At 48.1% G+C, this 17,064-nt stretch overlaps 1 protein-coding gene across 1 annotated transcript in view; it reads right to left on the bottom strand.

Annotated features, from left to right (window-relative positions):
- Positions 1 to 237: 237 nt before the first annotated feature.
- LOC147711685 (period circadian protein homolog 2-like) overlaps positions 238 to 17,064 on the bottom strand; it is a 233,182-nt gene continuing 216,355 nt past the window's right edge. The window contains exon 8 of the mRNA XM_086919517.1: positions 238 to 1,934. Coding sequence (XP_086775643.1) covers positions 1,782 to 1,934 — 153 coding nt within the window. The 3' untranslated portion in view covers positions 238 to 1,781. The remainder of the gene's footprint in view (positions 1,935 to 17,064) is intronic.

Genomic DNA, 17,064 nt, shown 5'->3' with positions numbered 1-17,064 from the left:
AATAGACAATAAGTCAAAAAAATAAATGCCAAAAGCTGAAGTCGGTAAAACCAGACTATGGGTATCTGGACTAAAATAAATGTTATAAAGTTATTAGGAAGTCAATGTGAGACTACAGAAAATCCATTATTACAACCAATGATTCCTTACCATCTGGCATCCTATCTTTTTCCTCATGCATACCCAGCAAACATTTAGAAAGTGCATAAGCAACAGACAAAGACATTACAGGATTTTAGAAATATTTACATTTTTTTAATAAATACTAAAATGTTAAAAACAAAGTAACTTTCATGGGTGCTATGATTAACATCCTTTCTGTGTTGAGAATATTACGAAAGGAGGGAATGCAGGGCCAACAAAGTTACAACAATGTATCCTCTATTAGCAAAAACAGGATGGCATTTCAGACATTTTCACTCAACATCAATTCCTTTGGTTGGTATGTCTACATACAACACAGGGACTATCAACATCATCATCAGCTTTTAACTCCAACAAGACTTCAAAAATCTTAAGACAGTTCAGATACATGGAATATGTAACAAATGATGAATATATGTAGGGAAATGTCACAGGTAAAAGTGTGATATTAGGTAAAATAAAGTGTTTCACAGTAGCTCTAGAGCAGCCAACCAAATAGTAGCTATACAATTAGAAGACACTTTTTCTCTGATTTTGAATTTATGTAGCTTCGGAAGCTGCCCCAAGTTAACTAGGTCTGCTGTATCTTCCACCAAAAGGCTTATAGGACTTAGTCGACCATCAGAAATAAATCAAGAATCAGTAAATGTTCCAACATCCTGGCTTTAGAACACATATGGAAGCTGAAATCACACATTTTAACCAGCTATACACGAATCCTTGGCAGTCAAAAGAGACACAGCCAAATAAGATAAAGAAAATGATCATTCGATAGGCACATTTTTTGAAGCTGCTGTCCTTTCAAAGTTTAGGAACATTCTAATACAATGTTTCCTCACAATAGTGATGTTCACATTTAGACGTACTGTGAAAGTGAAAAAATTGAGAGTTTAACAGTCAAAAACAGGATTCCATTCAATTTGTCTTCAGTCCACTATTGGAGTTTACATCAAATCTCCATCAACTCCAGCAATGTAATATCGTCTTACTGGAAAGGCTTCATGATTAACTAACGGAGTCTATTCTAGATTCTACTTTGCATTTTGGTAGTTTGAATAACACACAAAAAGCATTTAAATTGATTTCCAAGGAAACTTTACATTCATCACCAATGTTCTCAAATGGACTTGCAACCCTGAAGTTCTCAAACTGTAAAGTGCTCACGGTCATAAGGCTGGGTATAACAAGAGGGTGTTGCAGGTCTAATGTTCTCTGTTTCTCTATTCTCCTTTCGGTGGTAAAAAGCAGAGACTTTAAAAAGTGCTGAATTCCACTAATCAAGAATACCAAAAAGCTGTAATTATGTAAGTCTTTTACAACTCCTATAGATATATCCTGATGACTACGAGCTCAAATTAGTATCCGTTCATCCAAACCAATTTGACACATTTAAAATTGCAGCAAATGAGCTAGAAGAATTCCATAAGTGCTAAGTATCTAACAAAACATTTTAAAATACTACAGTGGCCATATAAAATGATGGAACAAGGTCTTTCAAAAACATGTTCACTGTCCATCATTTTGAACAACAGACGTGTCAGCAGCTCACCCGGGTACCATTCCAAGCAGTACCAGCGGTTTCTGCGCACAGTTAAAAAAGTTATTTTGAAAAGGTCCTCTTGAAAATTTTGTAGAAGTTAATGTTCTGCGAGTTTTGTGCCATGATGTACATGGAGAGTGCTGGGAGGGTGTCGTGGCTCAGAAACAGAACTGCATTTATCTTCTGGCTTACTGATATTGTTTGCCATAGCACCACAATCTCCCTGCCTTTTATCACAGATGATGCACCCCTGCAAAAGAGAAGAGGAAAAAATCATACAGAATAATATATGCAATATAGATAATTGACAGAGAAGTCGATTATCAGGATTTGGTGCATGGAAGAAAATCCAATAGCTGTTCAATAATGCCATTTTTATCATAATGTAAAAAAGTATATAATTGTTTGATATTTGCCTAATTTATCGTTACATTGAAACTGCTTAATTGCTTGGAAGCAAGCAAGTACCAAGCCAGGCTCTAAGTATGCTCAACTCCTGTTCGGCAAGCATGTTTGTCTCCTGTTAAAACCACAGTTCTAGAATATTGCTGACCAGTAAGCATCAGAACCAATATCCACCACAAACAAACTTCATTTGTCTCACAAATTTAATGCAAGTTCCGTCTGCCATAGATATCCACCTGCCATCAGCACTGGCGGAAAGCAGAGTGCATTGTTATAAAACCCCAGATTTTATATAACTGCAGGAGGCCACTAGCTGGTTAGTAAAACAGAGGTTCCCAAAATTCTTTGATTAGAATAGAGGGTAATGATTCCAACCTTGTGAAAGTAAAATGTGAATAATTGAAAGTCAAAAACCAACATAAAATAAAAAATATATAAAATGAGGCAAAATACATTAAAGGGGAGACTGAAGTAAAAAAAAAATAACATAACACAGAAAATTAGCAGAAAAGTCTCAATGAGGCAGCGCTAGAACGATTCAGGGAGGCCATGTGAGTTGGAAAATATTTCTTAAATTCCACATTTTACCAGACTTCAAAGATTGGTTTTGATGCCAGGTGAACACCAAGTTGCACACCGTTCTGAGTGAGAGTGGCCACTGCCCTATCAAACAAAGTTATGGACTGACTGTGTGGAATTTGCTTTGAGTTAATTATTTTGTGCACTAATAAAAATGAAAAATACGCTACTTTTACACATGATCCTGCATAAACAGACTAGATTATTATAGTTGCAATTTGAACACATTTCATATGGTATATACAAGTGAATTGTTGCACAAGTTACTACTTGTGTAACGATATATCTGTAAGAGACATTAGTTAGTGATAGATTCCTTACCTTAGAATATCCCCAGGCGTCAGACTGGATCCGGAAAGTTTTGCGTAGCAGTACCCTTGCGCGTCGGTAGGCGTCGTCTGCGGCTCCGCGTCCGTCGTCGGCGTCGTGGGCGCCGTGATGACGTCGTCGGAGTACTTAGACGCCGCCTCCGCGTGCTGACGTCAGTTCTTAGCCACAGCTTTTCCGCGCCAGAAGCGCAGAGCCATGACAAAAACCGACACTGGTGCCAAGAAAACTAGGGCCCTGAAAGGGGATGACCTTAACCCTAGATATCGGTTCGCAGAACGGGAGGATGGGTGGGTCGGTAAGGAATCTATCACTAACTAATGTCTCTTACAGATATATCGTTACACAAGTAGTAACTTGTGCATCTGAAAGAGACACGTTAGTGATAGATTCCTTACCTTAGAATAGATACCCCAGCAATACCATCCCCGTGGTGGTGGGTCTGCGAACCAATATTCACACCAGAAAGTCCTGGAGAACGGAACGGCCGAAGTAGCCATCCCTCCGGACTTGACTGTCCAGGCAGTAGTGTCTCGCAAACGTGTGCAACGAAGCCCACGTAGCAGCCTGGCAAATGTCCTGCAAGGGCACACCTCGGCCCAAGGCAGTTGTAGTGGCTGTGGCTCGAGTGGAATGAGCCCGCAGCCCAACAGGTGGTTCCTTCTTAGCCAAGGAGTAACACGCCTGGATGCACATGATAATCCATCGAGAAATGGTCCTCTTGTGCACCGCTTTCCCTTTCTTAGCGCCCGCGTACCCAACAAAGAGTTGATCATCCACCCGGAACTGGCGTGTGCGATCCAGATAGAACGAGAGCGCACGTTTTGGGTCCAGACGGTGGAGCCTCTCCTCCTCTCTCGAGGGGTGCGGAGGCGGAAAGAAGGTGGGCAATGTGATGGACTGCCCAATGTGGAAGGCCGTGACCACCTTTGGCAAGAAGGAGGGCCTAGTCCTCAAAACAACCTTGTCCGGATGGACTGAAAGGAAAGGAGGCTTACAAGAGAGGGCCTGGAGCTCACTCACTCTCCTGGCAGAGGTGATGGCTACCAGGAAGGCAGTTTTCAAAGAAAGAAGGCGAAGCGGACAGTTATGAAGTGGCTCAAAGGGAGCGCACATCAGAAATGTTAGAACTAGGTTCAAGTCCCACTGAGGCATCACGAAAGGAACCGGAGGAAAGGAATGAGTGATGCCTTTCAGAAATCTGTTTACTATAGGGGACTTGAACAAAGAAGGTTGGTCAGGCAGCCTCAAAAAGGCTGAAAGAGCCGAAAGATAGCCCTTGATAGTGCCCAGAGCAGAGCCCTGCTGGGCAAGAGAAAGAAGGAAGAGAAGGATCTCAGAGAGAGGGGCATTGAGGGGATCCACAGCCTTTGCTGTGCACCATGCCACAAATCTGTTCCACCTGCAGGCGTATACCGTTTTTGTGGAGGGATGCCTGGCTGCCAGAATGATGTTGCAAACTTCAGGAGGCAAGTCAAATGGCCTCAACTGTCGCCGCTCAATCTCCATGCATGGAGGTGGAGACTGGACAGGTTCGGGTGGAGGACCGTCCCCTGCTGCTGCGACAGAAGGTCCTCCTGAAGAGGCAGACGAACCGGGGGATCGACTGACATACTGAGTAGCTCGGGATACCAGTACCTTCGTGCCCAGTCCGGAGCTACAAGGATAACTTGTGCTCAGTCGCGCTTGATCTTCTTCAGCACTCTGGGCAGAAGAGGTATAGGCGGAAAGGCGTACAACAGACCGCAGCTCCACTCGCGACGAAAAGCGTCTCCGAGCGAGTGCCGCCTTGGAAATTCCAACGCGCAGAACTGACGACATTGCGCGTTCTCTTCGGTGGCGAATAGATCTAACCAAGGCTCTCCCCAACGCAGAAAGAGGCCTTGCGCCACGTCCGAGTTCAGACGCCATTCGTGATCCATCGAGCACCGACGGCTGAGTTCGTCCGCCCTGGCGTTCAGAGAACCTGCCAGGTGTTGAACCACCAGAGTCACTCCCTGATGTTCCAGCCATTGCCAGAGGCGCAGAGCCTCCTGGCAGAGGGTCCACGACCCCACACCGCCTTGTTTGTTGCAGTACCACATGGCAGTGGTGTTGTCCGTGAACACCTGCACTGCACTCCCTCGGACAGACGGGAGGAATGCTTTCAGTGCCAGACGAATCGCCCGCAGCTCCAACAGATTGATATGGAGCCGGGACTCCGCCGGAGACCAGAGTCCTCTGATCTCCGCCTCTCCCAAGTGGCCACCCCAGCCCTGGTGGGACGCGTCCGTCACAACCACGTGCTCCGGTTGGGGAAGGGAGAGGGATCTGCCGTTGACCCAATCGCGGTCCGTGAGCCACCACTGCAGCTGTCTCGCAGTGCCCTCCGAGATCAGGACATGGTCGGAAAGGTTGCCCCGGTGCTGGGCCCACTGAAACTTCAGGTCCCACTGCAGAGCCCGCATCCGCCACCGTGCGTGATGCACCAGAAGGATGCAGGAGGCCATCAGCCCCAGAAGCCGCAGCGTCAGCCTGACCGAAACCCGGGATAACGGCCCGAAGATCGGAATCAGGGCCTGAATATCCCGGACTCGCTGTTCGGGCGGGTAAACCCGAAACTGCGCCGAGTCGAGAACCGCTCCGATGAAAAGGAGCTTCTGAGAGGGGCACAGGTGTGACTTCGGCACATTGATGGAAAATCTCAGCCTGTGCAGGAGATCCGCCGTAGTCTGGAGGTGGTTGACGACTGCCTGGGGCGAGCCCGCCTTCAACAACCAGTCGTCTAGGTAGGGGAAGACTGAAACCCCTAACCTGCGCAGGTGAGCTGCGACCACCGCCATCACCTTCGTGAACACCCGTGGGGCGCTGGTAAGGCCGAAGGGGAGCACGGTAAACTGAAAGTGCTCGAGGCCTACTGTGAACCGCAGGTAACGCCGGTGGGCCGGCAGGACGGGGATGTGGAAATACGCATCCTGCAAGTCCAACGCTACCATCCAGTCTCCTGGGTCTAGGGCAGCCAAGACCTGAGCCAGTGTCAGCATTTTGAACTTCTCCTTCCGGAGGAAGCCGTTGACGTTCCTCAGATCCAAGATAGGGCGTAGGCCCCCTTTGCCCTTCTTGGCAAGTAGTGGGAGTAGCAACCACGACCTACTTCTGGCCCAGGAACGCGCTCGATGGCCCCCTTGGCCAAGAGGGCCGAAACTTCCTCCTGCAGGAGCCGCAAATGATCCTCCGATACGCGGTGGTGTTGCGGTGGCATGGCTTGAGGGGTCGTCTCGAAGGGGAGGGAGTAGCCCCTTCGGACGATCTGCAGCACCCACCTGTCCGAGGTGACTGTGCGCCAGTGAGAGTGGTGATGGCGAACCCTGCCCCCCACTGGCGTCACATGGGCCGAAAAGCACGGACTAGGAGGGTTTAGAGGCGGATGCTGCGGGGGCAGGTGTGGACTGGCTCCGCTTGCCTCCCCGACCGCCTCCACGGCGGTTTCCACGGCCGCCGCCGCGCTGGACGACAGTTTGCGGCGAGTGGCTGGCGGCACGCGTGGGGACGCCCCTTCCTTGGCCACGAAAGGAGCGAAAGGCACCCACTTGCTGGCGTGGGGCCAAGAGGCCCAAGGACTTGGCCGTAGCCCTGGAGTCCTTAAAGCGCTCAAGCGCGTGGTCTGCCTTGTCGCCAAAGAGGCGACGGCCATCGAACGGCATGTCCATGAGGGTATTCTGGACATCAGCCGAGAAGTTGGCGGATCTGAGCCAGGCGTGGCGTCGAATCGCCACCGTCGTAGCCATCGCTCTGGCCAGCGAGTCAGTTGTATCCAGTCCGCACCTGATCGAGTACTTCGCTGCGTCCCGGCCCTCCACTAGGGCTTGGCCGAGTTTGGCCCGTACCTCCAACGGACACTCTGGCAGCACTTCCGCCACCGTTTCCCATATAGAATGGGTGTAACGGCCCAAGAGGCATGCGGTGTTGGAAGACCGCAGTCCTAAGCTAAGGGACGAGAATACCTTTTTGCCAAAGGCCTCGTACCTCTTGGATTCCCGGTCAGGGGGAGCCGACGGGAAGGCGGTCTGGGAGTTAGAGGCCTGGATAACTAGACTCTCGGGGGTGGGGTGGGTGGACAGGAAACATGGGTCGCCCGGAGCCGGGCGGTGGCGTCTGGCCATGTTCCTATCTACAGGCGAACCTGTAGCGGGCCTGGACCAAGTGCCCAAAAGAACGTCCGACAAGGCCTCATTAAACGGCAGCAGAGGCTCCATGGAGCATGACTGCGGCTTAAGGACCTCAGTGAGGAGGTTAGTCCTCACGGCCGCGACGGGGAGCTCAAGGCCCAATGCCTTAGCAGCCCTCATCAACACCACACTATATGTCGCGCCCTCCTCCGAAGCCACGGAAGGAGGAGAGACGAATCCAGTGTCTGGAGAGGTGTCCAGGCCACTGGCCTCCCCAAGGTCTCCTGACCAGTCCATTGTAGACTGACATGCCCTTGTCAGAGGGTCCTCAGACCCCTCCCAATCCTCCTCTTCCCCCATCTCCTGAGACTCAGGGTCGTAAGTGAATGAGGATGGTTCATAGGGATGGAAATCCCCGAACGGCGTCGAGATCGTCGCCGACAGGCGCCGTCCCGACGCCGGAACCCATAGAGAGGAGGCATCGGGGACGGCGTCGGCCAGGGCCGACGCCGGAGGGGACACCACACGGACCGACCCCGGGGGGGTCGTAAGGTCCACCGGGGACGTTCCAGCGCCCGACGAGGGCCGAACGGCACCCTGCGGCGTCGGGCCCGAAGGCACCGACGACGCTGGAACCGTTGAACCCTGCGGCGCCGAGCCCGAGGGCAGCGGCGGCGTCGGGATTGTGGAGCCCTGCGGCACCGGCGTCGAAGACGCCGGCGGCGTCGGGGCCGAAGCACCCGACGGCGTCGGGGTCGCATCCCCCGACCCACTAGGGCCCCCAGACGGGTTCACTGGGCCCGTAGGCGCCGCGGAACCCGTCGGAGAAGACAGGGACCTCATGGCCATGAGGAAGGGCTCTATCTCCTCCGGCGTCGCGTTCAGCCCAGGGACCGGGGGGTATGGAGCTGGACGCGGCGCCCGCGACTCCTGAGGAGCCGCGTGGGCGGTGTCACCCGAACCCCCGGCCGCATCGCGCGAGCGTCGGGGGGAGTCGGAAGAGCGATGATGTCTCTTCGACTTCTTCTTATGCTTCTTACCTGACGACTTGGACCCGGAGGAGTGGCGCCGACTCCCGGAGCTGTGACGGCTCCGCCCCCGCGACCTGTCCCTCGACCTCCCGTGGGACCGGGACCGGGACCTCACACGGCGCGGGGCCGACTGGCGGATCTCGAGTCGCCTGCGGGACCGCTCCCGCCTGGCCTTCTTCGAGAGGGCCCGACAGTCGGAGCAGGCCTCGTCGTCATGGTCGACGCCCAAACACGTCAGGCACAGGCGGTGCGGATCTGTAATCGACATGAGGCATTCGCAACCGTCGCAGTGCTTGAAGCCGGGCATCCCTAATGGCACAATCGGAGTCGTGAAGACTTCGAAATAGATCAAAAAGATCCAAAAAGTTTGTCAAAAAATGACTAGGGAACTGCTTTTTCCAGATCTGCGCTGGCTGGCGCGGAAAAAAGAAGAACTGACGTCAGCACGCGGAGGCGGCGTCTAAGTACTCCGACGACGTCATCACGGCGCCCACGATGCCGACGACGGACGCGGAGCCGCAGACGACGCCTACCGACGCGCAAGGGTACTGCTACGCAAAACTTTCCGGATCCAGTCTGACGCCTGGGGATATTCTAAGGTAAGGAATCTATCACTAACGTGTCTCTTTCAGATTCATGTATTTTAGTTTGGCCACCTGTCTGTATAATCCTCTATTGTAAACAAGATGGATGTCATCTCTGTCACTCACACCTGCTTCCCTCCCCCCACACACATTCTCTCCTCAAAGGCTCCGCAGAACACAATCAAGCTGATGTGTAGTAGTTTATTTCCAATATTATGAATATATAGCTTTCAGTGATTTTTTTCCCTGTTTCTTATGACTTGTAACATTTGATAACGTTCTTCCACGCATTTAGCTGTGATCACTAGTCTATTTATTTGCTGAAAGTCTTATTGTCTAAATGTTTCATATGTGTTTGAACATTTCCAGATGACATTAACACAAAGGGTGCTTGATGACTTTTGTTTTGCTTGATGACTTTTTTTTTTAATGGGATGGTGGTTATGTGTAATGATTTGCTAAATAAATTACTTTTGCCCACACCACAATGACTCTGCAGTTTTTCTAATTCACTATCAAGAAATCTGTATAAGAAACCCTTGATTTTAGTGGTGAGCCCGAGATTTCCCTGAGGTTTCATCTGATGCTGCAGATTTTCCTATGATTTTGCTGCCCACTGAGATTAAGAATATTTTCAGATTTTTACATACTCTGTATAACTTTGCATCTGAGATCCTTTCCGGCATTTAATCTGTACCACTTATTTTGAAATTTTTTAAGAACAGGCTTTAACTTTTCATTGATCTAGAACTCAATTATTAAGTGCACTCCATTATTTTGTCAACGGTTTTACTCTGCTAGTTGATGTTTGGGGATGTGCCTTAAGGTGGGCACATATTGTCTTATGAAGTTGAGGTTTAACACCGTCTCTGATCCAGTAACCCCTTTGGGCGATCTGATTGAGGTAAATTTTGGGGTTTCCAAATTTTGGGGTACTGCTTTCACAACTGATGGCGGGGTAAGTATGTTTATAGTCAGAGGCCTTTTTAGCTATACCAATGTGGGGAGCCGGTCTGTTGGCTTTCCGCTGAAAAAGAAAAATCCACTGAGTCACCCTGCTAGTGATACAGGGCCTTCATCATGTTTGGGATATTTATGAAGGGGACTGATTGAGTGTGTGTAATCGGAGTGCTGCTGTCCAAAGGATCCTGTGTGTATGATGCTCCACTGGTTGGTATTTAAATTGTGCTGGGCTGGTAAAATCCATCTTGGATACTCCACCCTCCATGAACGCTCCTTCCTACCTCCCCCACCTACACAAATGTTAGTGTCATAGTATGTGGAGGAGGGGTCAACCCCAGTTTCTTTGTATTTTTTCATTCACAGTCACTAGTTACATCTGATGACGTGTCAACATGTCACTATATTTGAATCTTTGGAGCGTGGCTGGCTATACCAAGAGCTAAGCAGCAATTCTGTTCTGTAAGCTGAAAATCATGAGTAGTCCAAATATATTGCTCTACATCCTACATCTTTCAGTAGGATGTATTCATTGTTTTTATTAAAGATTAAAGATGCCTTTCCCATGCGGCATTTACCATGGATGCATTTACCACACATGTACTTTTGGTCCTTTTATCATGCATGGTAAGTCTAGTTAAGGTTAGTATATATGTACATATATATATATATATATATATACACTGAAAAAAACAAAGGTTAGAGGTACGTTATAGTTGTGGTGTACCTTTCACTCATCCCTGTAACCATTGTTTTTTTTCAGTGAATGTTAACGTTTTTTCAAATTCTATTTCCTAACTATTACAACACACTAACCTTTGTTTTTGTCAGTAAATTTTCAAGGTTTTTTACATTCTATTTCCTAACTATAACACCCCTGTCACTTTTGTTTTCGTGAGTGAATTTCTATGTTTTTCTGTTTCTTAGGTATATTAAGCCTGAAACCTCTGTTTTTCTTCAGTGAATATCTAAGGATTTTTTAGCTTCTATTTCCTAACTATAAAGTCCCTGTATACATTTGCTTTATCAGTGAATTTCATAGGTTTTTCTAAAAAATCTAATATTCCATAACTGTAAACTGTAATGTTTCACAGAGCACAGGAATGCACCTGTGTGGGTCTATTAGTGGTGTCTGAGTGTATTTCTGAGTGGGAGTGTGAATGTGTCAGTGGGTGTTTGAGGTAGTCTATGAGTGTCTGAGTATTCCTGTGAGTGGGTGTATAACTGCCTGGGTGGGTCTGTGAGTGGATGCATGAGTTACTGAGTGGGTCAATGACGTCTGTGAGTATGTGTGCAAATGGGTGCATGACTGTGAGAGTGGGCCTGGGAGTGGGGGTATGAGTCTCTGAATGGAGTGGAGTGGAGAGGTATGGTGTGGTGCAGCGGCCAAGGCAGCTGTCTTCGGAGCACAGGGTTCATGGTTCGATCCCCGCCTCGGGCAGCAGCTCAGCTCAGCACCATGTGACTCTGGGCAATAGCTCACTTAATATCCACAATGGCCCCCAGCGCCTTGAGACCCGTAAGGGTGAGTAGTTCGCGCTTAACAAATAGGAATTTACATTTCTGAATGGATCTGTAAGTTGGTTCTTGAGTCTCGGAATAGGTCTCCAAGTGGGTAGAGGAGTCTCTGAGTTAGTCTGTGAGTGCATACATGAGTCTCTCATTGGCACTATGCTTGGGTGCACAAGTGTCTGAGTGGGTCCGGGAGTTGGTGAATGAGTCTCTGAGTGCATCTGTGAGTGACTGCATGAGTGTCTGAGTGTGACACTGAGTGAGTGTGTCAGAATATCAATGGGCCTTTGAGAGCGTGAGTGAATTGGTATAGAGTTAGAGAGTTAGTGCATGAGAGTATGAGTGGGTCTGTGAGTGAGCGTGTGAGTTTCTGAGTGGTTCTGAGAATGGAGGCATGTGTCTGAATGGGTGTATGAGTGGGTGCATGAGAGTCTGAGTGGGTTTGTGAGGGAGTGTCTGAGCCTCAGACTGGGTCTGTGGTAGGACACTTGTGTCTCTGAGTGGGTGCATGAGTGTCTGTGACTAGGTGCATCAGTGTCTGAGTGGGTCTCTGATATCATTGTATCAGTAGGTCTGTGAGTGTGTGCATGACAGTCTGAGTGGGTCTGTGAGTGGGTGCATAAGTCGCTGAGTTGGTCTAAGACTCAGCCAATAAGTGTCTGAGAGGGTCTAGGAGAGGGTGCATAAGTCTCTGAATGGGTATGTCAGTAGGCATGTGTGTGTCTGTGAGTACATGAGTGGGTCCATGAGTGTCTTGGTGGGTCTATGAATGAGTGCATGAAAATATGAGTGAATCTGTGAATGTGTGAGTATCTGAGTGACTGAGTGGATGCATGAGTTTCCAAATGGGTGCATGAGTGTCTGAGTGGGTCTGTGAGTGAATGTGTCAGAACATCAATGGGTCTGTGAGTGAGTGGGTGAGTGTCTGTATGGGTGTGTGAGTGAGTGCACAAGAACATAAGTGGGTGTCTGAGTGAGTGCATGAGTGTCTCAAAGGTTCTGTGAGTGAGTGCATAACTGAGTGGGTCTGAGTGGGGGTCTGTATCTTTTACTGGGTCTGTGAGTGGACACAAGTCTATACAAGGATCTGCAAGTGGGTGTGTGAGTGGATCTATAAGTGGGCGTGTGAGTGGGTTCATGAGTGTCTGAATGCATCTGGGAGTTGGAGCATCAGTCTCAAAGGGGGTATGTAGGTGGGTTTGTGAGTGTCTAAGTTGGAATGAGGTTTGGTGTATAAACATGTATTTTTCCAGTGACATTCGCGAAGTCGTTGCAACATATATTAGTGAATTCATCGCAACATTACCTGGAAGGCCGTGCGGGCAGTTACGTGGAATTCGCAAATATCCTGAGGGGGGAAAAAAACTAATCTTCATCTTATCATACTAATAAGGGATGCCTGAAATACCCCTCTATTCCTCTCATGGAGTAACGGCACATCCAACCTAAACCCTTATGCCACTTTCTGCCATTTAGTTTGAGCCCCGGGAGCTGTTTTGATGAGGAGAAATGGTGGTGCTACTCTGCTCAGGTTACGGCCATACAATCACGGCAAAACCACTACAGCTCATATATGATAAAGTAGCACTATCCTTAGTGGGGCTTGTTAACTGCCTCTCTTTTTACTATCATGGTCCTTCTGCAGGTTTCTGGTTTTAATATTTCCTTTGACACAATAATGGTACATGAAAGTACTTTTCATAGTGTCAACATGCTCTGTGTCTACTTTTAGCTCTTGCGTTGTTTTAGGCAGACGACACAAAGCAACAAGCCAAACATTTGTGAGCTATGCTGATGGCTCATTGCTGGTTTTATTGAGGTTCAAAAAAGGGGGTGGTGATGAACAGAGTGTCTGAATTAAGCAGACCACTCTTACCCAGTCAAAAGATCAGGGCTTGATCCATCACCGTTATTTAGCTCACTGCATCACCCCAGTTCAGAACCTGGCTATATGCAAATTAGTCTGACCCAGTGCCTCATGGGAACAGGGCAGACCAAACTACCAGGCCAATTCTTCACCGGAAAGGAGACAAGCTTCCGGGAACCGGTTTCTGGCATTTCAGCCCTCGTCGGCCCGGCTTGCTTGAATCCTGGTGGTGCAGTGAGCAAGGGACTCATGTCTGAGTATACCCTGCCACACTTGTGGTGGCCAAAAACGATTCAAAAAAGGGGGTGGTGATGAACAGAGTGTCTGAATTAAGCAGACCACTCTTACCCAGTCAAAAGATCAGGGCTTGATCCATCACGTTATTTAGCTCACTGCATCACCCCAGTTCAGAACCTGGCTATATGCAAATTAGTCTGACCTAGTGCCTCATGGGAACAGGGCAGACCAAACTACCAAGCCAATTCTTCACCGGAAAGGAGACAAGCTTCTGGGGACCGGTTTCTGGCATTTCAGCCGGTGTTGGCCCGGCTTGCTTGAATCCTGGTGGTGCAGTGAGCAAGGGACACATGTCTGAGTATACCCTGCCACACTTGTGGTGGCCAAAAACGATTCAAAAAAGGGGGTGGTGATGAACAGAGTGTCTGAATTAAGCAGACCACTCTTACCCAGTAAAAAGATCAGGGCTTGATCCATCACCGTTATTTAGCTCACTGCATCACCCCAGTTCAGAACCTGGCTATATGCAAATTAGTCTGACCCAGTGCCTCATGGGAACAGGGCAGACCAAACTACCAAGCCAATTCTTCACCGGAAAGGAGACAAGCTTCCGGGAACCGGTTTCTGGCATTTCAGCCGTCGTCGGCCCGGCTTGCTTGAATCCTGGTGGTGCAGTGAGCAAGGGACTCATGTCTGAGTATACCCTGCCACACTTGTGGTGGCCAAAAACGATTCAAAAAAGGGGGTGGTGATGAACAGAGTGTCTGAATTAAGCAGACCACTCTTACCCAGTCAAAAGATCAGGGCTTGATCCATCACGTTATTTAGCTCACTGCATCACCCCAGTTCAGAACCTGGCTATATGCAAATTAGTCTGACCCAGTGCCTCATGGGAACAGGGCAGACCAAACTATCAAGCCAATTCTTCACCGGAAAGGAGACAAGCTTCCGGGGACCGGTTTCTGGCATTTCAGCCGTTGTTGGCCCGGCTTGCTAGAATCCTGGTGGTGCAGTGAGCAAGGGACTCATGTCTGAGTATACCCTGCCACACTTGTGGTGGCCAAAAACGATTTAAAAAAGGGAGTGGTGATGAACAGAGTGTCTGAATTAAGCAGACCACTCTTACCCAGTAAAAAGATCAGGGCTTGATCCATCACCGTTATTTAGCTCACTGCATCACCCCAGTTCAGAACCTGGCTATATGAAAATTAGTCTGACCCAGTGCCTCATGGGAACAGGGCAGACCAAACTACCAAGCCAATTCTTCACCGGAAAGGAGACAAGCTTCCGGGAACCGGTTTCTTGCATTTCAGCCGTCGTCGGCCCGGCTTGCTTGAATCCTGGTGGTGCAGTGAGCAAGGGACTCATGTCTGAGTATACCCTGCCACACTTGTGGTGGCCAAAAACGATTCAAAAAAGGGGGTGGTGATGAACAGAGTGTCTGAATTAAGCAGACCACTCTTACCCAGTCAAAAGATCAGGGCTTGATCCATCACCGGTATTTAGCTCACTGCATCACCCCAGTTCAGAACCTGGCTATATGCAAATTAGTCTGACCCAGTGCCTCATGGGAACAGGGCAGACCAAACTACCAAGCCAATTCTTCACCGGAAAGGAGACAAGCTTCCGGGGACCGGTTTATGGCATTTCAGCCGTCGTCGGCCCGGCTTGCTTGAATCCTGGTGGTGCAGTGAGCAAGAGACTCATGTCTGAGTATACCCTGCCACACTTGTGGTGGCCAAAAACGATTCAAAAAAGGGGGTGGTGATGAACAGAGTGTCTGAATTAAGCAGACCACTCTTACCCAGTCAAAAGATCAGGGCTTGAAAACGGTGATGGATCAAGCCCTGATCTGTTGACTGGGTATGAGTGTTCTGTATAATTCAGATACTCTGTCCATCACCACCCCCTTTTCTGAATCGTTTTGTCCACCATAAGCGTGGAAGGGTATACTCAGATGTGAGTCCCTTGCTCATTGCACCATCAGGATTCAAGCAAGCCGGGCCGAAGACGGCTGTAATGCCAGAAACCGGTCCCCGGAAGCTTGTTTCCTTCCCAGTATAAGAATTGGCTTGGTAGTTTGGTCTGCCCTGTTCCCATGATGCACTGGGCCAGGGACAGACTAATTTGCATGTAGCCAGGTTCTGAGCTGGGATGGTGAAGTGAGCTAAAAAACGGTGATGGATCAAGCCCTGATCTGTTGACTGGGTATGAGTGTTCTGTTTAATTCAGATACTCTGTCCATTACCACCACCTTTTCTGAATCGTTTTGTCCACCATAAGCGTGGAAGGGTATACTCAGATGTGAGTCCCTTGCTCATTGCACCATCAGGATTCAAGCAAGCCGGACCGAAGACGGCTGTAATGCCAGAAACCGGTCCCCGGAAGCTTGTTTCCTTCCCAATATAAGAATTGGCTTGGTAGTTTGGTCTTCCCTGTTCCCATGATGCACTGGGCCAGGGACAGACTAATTTGCATGTAGCCAGGTTCTGAGCTGGGATGGTGCAGTGAGCTAAAAAACGGTGATGGATCAAGCCCTGATCTGTTGACTGGGTATGAGTGTTCTGTTTAATTCAGATACTCTGTCCATCACCACCCCCTTTTCTGAATGGTTTTGTTGAGGTGGCAAATGTTTCCTTTCCTTTTTAACTAGAAATGCTTTGGACATCAAATCTATGAAGCACTGGTTCTCAGAAATCTATGTAACTGCTCTTTAGAAAAATAGAATCATGACTCCAAACAAGGAGACCAACAGATACCAATGTTCTTAGGGACAGGCCACAGATCTAAATGGAAGTGGGAAGAGCAGCAGTCCTGCCCTTCGAAATCATCAGTCCTTGCCATGTGAAAAAGCTCTTAACATAGTAAGTGGGCCCTTTGAAGAATGTAAACCTAAATTTGGAGGTAGAAAAGAAAATCCTTAAAGCTAACTGGTGGTATTTCAAATCACTAACATATATAATGGGAATTCCACTTTTTTCTGCAATCATGGTTAATGGAAATCCTGTGAAGCTTGCCGTATTGTCATTTCAACTCTTAGGCCTAATTTCCTCAATGAGAAACATGCTTGTATCCCTCCTCCAAGGCATTATGATCAATGTTGATGGTTCATGTTAGCATAAAAAGGAACAGCTAACACCTATCTTTCAATGATTCGACTATGAGTGACATAAACTAGACACCATATTTTCTTAGGGTCGTTGAATAAAAGATTCTCTATGAAGCTTACATTTTCTCTCCAAAAGAAGCTCATATAACTACGTTTACAGTACGGAAAATAGAAAAGAGAAACCCTCATAGTGAAATACATCTTCTCAATTTAATGCACAAACATTGTATGCACCATAAATAACTTTCTACAGTTTGTAAGCTCAAAGTCCTGTTTCCAATTTTACAGCACTCAATCTATCTGTATGCAGAGACGAAACACGTGTTGGCTGTTTTAATTTGAATTGGAGCTGTGTTCTTTGGATTTCAAATTGGAACGATTAATAAAACAATTTTGGAAGATAAAACGTACCTGACTGTGCCGACTGAACCTTTACATCTTATGAAGAAGGATCTACATGGACATCTCTTTACTGATATCTGAGTGCTCGTGGGAATCTTTTGTATCTATGGTTTTCTACATGTGGATAATATCGGGGTTTGTGGTAACCAACCTCTTGTCCTCCTTGAGCACCTTCAATGAACTGTTGGTTATTACTTACCTTAAATGTGCAGAGCGCCC

Source organism: Lissotriton vulgaris, chromosome 5 (genome assembly GCF_964263255.1).
Source record: "Lissotriton vulgaris chromosome 5, aLisVul1.2, whole genome shotgun sequence".
In the NCBI taxonomy this organism is placed as follows: Eukaryota; Metazoa; Chordata; class Amphibia; order Caudata; family Salamandridae; genus Lissotriton; species Lissotriton vulgaris.
This window is presented reverse-complemented; position numbering and strand designations above follow the sequence as displayed.